At 34.3% G+C, this 5,625-nt stretch overlaps 1 protein-coding gene across 1 annotated transcript in view; it reads right to left on the bottom strand.

The window, feature by feature from the left end:
* Positions 1-5,625, bottom strand: part of LOC106513169 (CUB and sushi domain-containing protein 1) — a gene marked incomplete in the record, with an annotated part of 415,244 nt that overhangs the window by 120,307 nt on the left and 289,312 nt on the right. Inside the window, 2 exon segments of the mRNA XM_014001862.1 lie at positions 1,206-1,318; positions 1,585-1,688. Coding sequence (XP_013857316.1) covers positions 1,206-1,318; positions 1,585-1,688 — 217 coding nt within the window.

The following is a 5,625-nucleotide window of genomic DNA, read 5'->3' as shown; positions in this document are numbered from 1 at the left end:
ATATAAATGTATGTATGTATGTATATATATATTACTAGATAACAGTGTTTGCCCAGTGTTTTGAAGGCCTAAATTACAATCTGGTGTTATTGTTGTTTTTTTTCCTTAGCAGTTAAATAATTAGTTCAGTGGAATTATCCCATCTTTGTTACACTTTCTCATTGTATACAAACATGTGCTGTAAAGACCCTCTGAGTCTAAAACACCACTAATTAGGAGGCATCATTAAACTTAAAACACAGTGAAGAACAAGACACTGAGTTCAGGGACAAAGATGAAGTATTAGGATTTGAATATAATATATAAAAGGAAAAGAAACTCAAAATAGCCTGAAGAACATCATTAAAGCCAGTTTAAGAAAATGAAGAAAACTTGAACTAGAGAAAATTTAATAGAAGCTCACCAGAATTTATGGAAAATAAAAGAAAGGRTTCAGTCAGAGGGAGCAGTAATCAAAGGGAACCCAGAGAAAAGGTGTAAAGATCCATAACAGAGACTGGAGTGCTCGCCCACAGGACCACTTACAGCCTCACAATATACAAAGTGCACCTTTATAGAACAGTGGCATTTGTAAAAGTCTTCTGGAAAACTCAACTAMAATAAAAAGAAAGATATTTTGTTTAGAAGAAACTAAAATGAAACATCTTGGCAATCAAGAAAAAACACAGCCTGCAACTATGAAAACTCAGAAATGAGCCAGATTTAAAATAATGAACTTTTCTAAAAATCAGATGTGAGAAAAGCACAAAATCAGAGGTTTTTCAAGAGAGGAAAAATAAAAACTAACTGACACCTATTGCTGATTCAGCACTTGAACAGAAGGCAATGACCTTAAAGCACACCAGTAAAACTAGACTTAATGGATTTTAAGGAGAAAAAAGCTTAACATGTCTTGGAATGAGTTAAAACCCAAATCCTAATTCAACAGCAAATCTATAACTTAACTGTTCTAATTATAAATAAATAAATAAATAAACATCTGTCTACATTTAAGGAGCTCAAGCCATGAACATAAATGCTGTTTAATTTAGATTTTTGTAAAAAGAAAAGTGTACAAAAATTATACAAGGCTCATGGTATTTCATTTGTTAAAGTCTTTACGTTTTGTATTTTCAGTACATAGTTTATGCAGTAWGTGTAGAATGCTGAGAGAAAGTTAAAAAGAGCAATTTAAATTCCTGAAATAACTGAACATGTGTCTGTACCTTCATAAATCGCCTTGAACCCTGCAGAACCGATGGTGTCGTCTGACTGCAGGTGTAGCCACATCTGATTGGACAAACTCACAATGAGATCAGGGACGCTGGTGCCTGTAAGTCTACAAACATGCAAAACACAGTGTTAGCAAGCATTRCCTGTACAGTTGTGCCATAATCCTCTCGTTCTTTCATAAACACAGAAAAGTTTGGACCATAATTACTTGAACATTTCCATTCAGTGTAAAGGAACTGGAACAATCCAACACATGCAATACCTGAAAAATACTGCCTCTGGGTCTCCAATTTTCTTTATGATTGCCACATTTAGCTTGTTCTCTACAGCTGCATGCCAATTATAGGCCAGAAATAATTAACTGGTGCTTACACATAGAGCACCCTCCGACTGTCTCCGATTTTGCCGCCATCCCCCACTGTCAGCGTGTCATATCCTCTCTCCAAATCAAATTCTTCAAACGACAGCTTTATAACCTAAAGAAAAAAATGAAACAAAACAAGGAAACAGATATGGAAATAGAAATATCAAGATAGAAAAAGCCATAAAGCAGACAAAAGCCAAACGACAGAAAATTGCTGAGTAATTTATTCCTTTAGTCATGAGCTCATAATTTTCCATCCTAACAATTTCAAGCAATATAAAGTTCTAATGATTATATCACAGGGGGAAATGGAAGGAATTAAATGAAGGCTTCACAAATATTAAATGGAACTTTGACTAATGTACCTTGAACAGTTTATTAGATTACCATAGGCTATATGAAGGTTCTGTTTGATGGCTCACAATATTTTTATTTTAAATTAAGGGGAAAAAAGGAGAAACAGGAGCTTACCCTTATTTAATTTAATTATTTATTCTATTGGTTTATGCTATTTCTACATAATTCAATGCTATCAGAGAAACTGTTTGATGTTTAACACTTGACTTTCTGTTATCAAGTGTTAAAGGTAAACAGCAGGTTAAATAAAGAGTTGGTTAGTTGTAGTTTTTCTTTCCTTTTTTTCGACTGGATTTGAAACAATCAGCACACTAGAAAATTCTAGTGAGCTGAAGCTTTAATTTCAGGTAAATTAAACAGTATGATTTACATGTATGGGTTCTTGTATTTTTTTAACCTCTTGATGTAAATCAATTATTCTTAAAAACACACAAAAGCATGTTTGCTAGCCTTTATTGATTGTACTTTTTTGTGAAAAAATAAAATTAAAACATGTGAAACAAACCTGTGTAATATTGTTAATGGGGAAGTTTTCCACTGTGTTTGTTTTCCACTATGCGGTTCTTTATCAGACATGCTTTCAAAACTGGTCCTTAAATGTCTACAATTAGCCACAACATCACAGCATCTCTCAGATGACACGATCGGCATAGAAAATCTATGCAATGTTAACTGTCAACAACAATAGTCATGAGTGTTCCCACCCTCAGCTTTGATTCTGAATTGGAACATAAAACAAACAAAAAATGTTGAAACTACTGGAATCTGATTAAACAGATTCTGAGATCACACTCTTGGACTCCAGTGGAGATTCCAAATATGCCACAATATGAAATAAATCATTCATCAAATGAGCTGATATCATGTTTATTCAATTAAATAAATGTTAGAACACATAGAAAAGAGCCATGTTTGTTATGCAGCATCAACAAAGGCATAATGTGACAGGAACCGATGCACTCTAAAAAGTAACTACAAAAACAACCAGTTTGAGAGGCAGGCTGCTGGTACTTTTCCCAGTGATTGTTGTCTGCCATTAACTTATAATTGCAACAACAGTCTATTGGTTAATCACATGTTGGTGTTACAAAATTATTCAAACTTATTCATACTACTGTGTTTTGTCTATATCTCTTGAACGGGTTGCTCCAAACTGTAATTTCCCTTCATGGGATCATGGGATCAATAAAGTATCATTCAAACTGCATAATCAACTCCCAAACTGAAGCACCTTTATTTTTCTTTGGCAGCGTTTCTTTTTTTTTTTTTTTTTTCATTCATAGTTAAACAAGTCATTTCAGGAAGCTTATCACACTGCACCCTGCAATCACACCTCTCTGTGCTGAAAACAGAGAAAATGAGTGTTGAACGCCTGACTTGCAGCCACCTTTGTGCCTSCAGTGGCATGCATGCAGCATTGGTTCATCAATCTGCTTTGTGCATTAAAATGCTGCAATACTGGCATTCCATTATTTGCTGCTTGTCCATTATTTATTAGATGTAGATCATATCYATGGCAGCATATCGTCATTGTGGTCAGGAATCCTCTAAGCAACACAAAAAAGGAACGAAAAAAAGAAAAGAAAAATAAATAAAAGAAATGCTAKTAACTATAAAAAGGCACTTGAATATTACTGCAGAAATCTAAGATCCTAAGATGAACCATGCTGTGGATGAGATCCCACCATACAGCAAATCACACTACAGGAGCAAAAAAATAAAATAAARTAAAAAAAAWTCTGCAGGTGATAGGAAGTGTAAAAAGCATTTCAACAAGCCAGACTCAGCCATGCACAGCTAAGCCTTTGGCAGTGCTTTGTCAAAGCAAAAATGGCTTGCAAATGTTCAGATGATGTTTCAGGATAGGAAACAGTCTGAGGGATTAAGTGTCACCATGACAGGAATGTCAATGAAGGCACACATAACTATTTAAATCAGCATTCTGGTTTCAGAGGATCTTTTCGTACAAGAAGCAACAACTAAAGCAATCCAAAGAGTGATGAAAATCATTTAGTTGACTCAGTGTGYTTTGAATGTTGCTGCCCCAAGTAATTTGTATTCTTTTCAAAATTGCAACAACTAATGGGAAAAACATGCAAAGCAACATTGTGAGGTATTAACTACTGGCCAACAACAAATGACAGGAAGCATTAATAAACCATGATGAGTTGTTTATGTGTTTCCCCTCTTTACCTGAGGGTGCTCAGGAACTTTGTCTTCCTGTACATTCAAAGACTGACACATTCTCATTTACAAAGTTATTGTTGTCCTTTAATCATCCTAACTACAGACTTTTCTCCTCTGAAAAAAATATGGAAAGAATGAGGGCCACTGAGAAAAAAAAATGTGTTTATATGTTGAGGAGAGAAAATTTGTTTTGATTTTTAATTCCATTAATAAAGTCAAATTGTTGACAATAAAGTCAAAATGATGAGCATAAAGTGAAAAACGTTCAGAGTACCATGGGACACAGTCCTACAATAGCAATATGTTTTGTGGTGACTTTATACCTCCCAATAGGTTTTACTGATATAGATGTTTTTTTGCAAACATAAATTAAGTCTGGAGCTGTAGACCACTTTTAAATGACTTTACCAAGTCCATAGAGGTTAAATCTGTATTGGAAAATAATAAATATAAAGAAAAAAAACGTAGGCTGTTTTAATAAGGTTCAGACAATCTTAGAGCATTTTTTTTTTCACTTTTATTGTGAAGGACTGAAAGGTGTTCTGTGAGTTCTGGTGTGTTGATGCTTCTTTGGGAGTAATAAACAGAGCACATTGGACTTGTTCAAATAAATCTATTCATGTTGTTATTTTGTATTTCACTAAAATAACCTCAGCTGAATAATAATAAATTCTGTGGGGTTTGTGAGCTCAATGGGGTATGCTATCTTGAAACAGGACTTAAAGGACTATTTTGACTTTTTCTTTTATTCAAAAGTCAACTTTATCCTAAAAAAACAATGTTTTAACTTTACCCTGAATATTCATCTTCAATCTAGATCTTTTGACTTTAATCTCAAAACAAACACAAAATATCTTCTGTCAAACCCGTCTCTGTACAGTCAGTCCCAGTACATCATTACAAAGCATAAGGTTAAGGTTGTTAAAAACTGCACAGAACCAGAAACTTGGAGATGAAAGGAGAGAATAATGCAGAAACTGACAATATTTTTTCCGCACATCCAAGTGTGTTAATTTGTGGTTGAGGAGAAGGCGGCTATCTCAGGTATATTTATCTCAATAATTGAAGCAAAAATAATGTTGAAGCACAGCTGTTTCACTAAATGTGAGACAGTATTTGGCTGTCTCTTCACCTTTGCATTTGTCTGGATGGTAATTATATATTTAGTATCATTGTGTGCGTATGCCAAGACAGAAGAGAAAGAATGCGTAGCAGCAGACCAAAGAAARGAAGTGAAAAATTATCACCCCAAGATCATTAGCAAAAAGCTCAGTGCTGTTCCATAGATCCAAACAGACCTATTTAGAAAGGCATTAAGCACAGCTTGAGAATCCAAATGGCATTAACTACAATTTCTTATTTTCTAAAACAAGATGCAGAACAGACWAAAGAAGCAAACTAAAATAAGTACAAGATGTGTAGAAAGCTAAAAATATGCAAACAGGAAATTGAAGGTGATGATGATTCATGTGAAAAACCGTCAAAGTTACAGCCAAGCCTTCAGC

The sequence above is a fragment of the Austrofundulus limnaeus genome, unplaced genomic scaffold (genome assembly GCF_001266775.1).
Source record: "Austrofundulus limnaeus strain Quisiro unplaced genomic scaffold, Austrofundulus_limnaeus-1.0 Scaffold10, whole genome shotgun sequence".
In the NCBI taxonomy this organism is placed as follows: Eukaryota; Metazoa; Chordata; class Actinopteri; order Cyprinodontiformes; family Rivulidae; genus Austrofundulus; species Austrofundulus limnaeus.
Note: the sequence above shows the minus strand (reverse complement) of the source record. Positions and strands in the feature narration are given on the sequence as shown.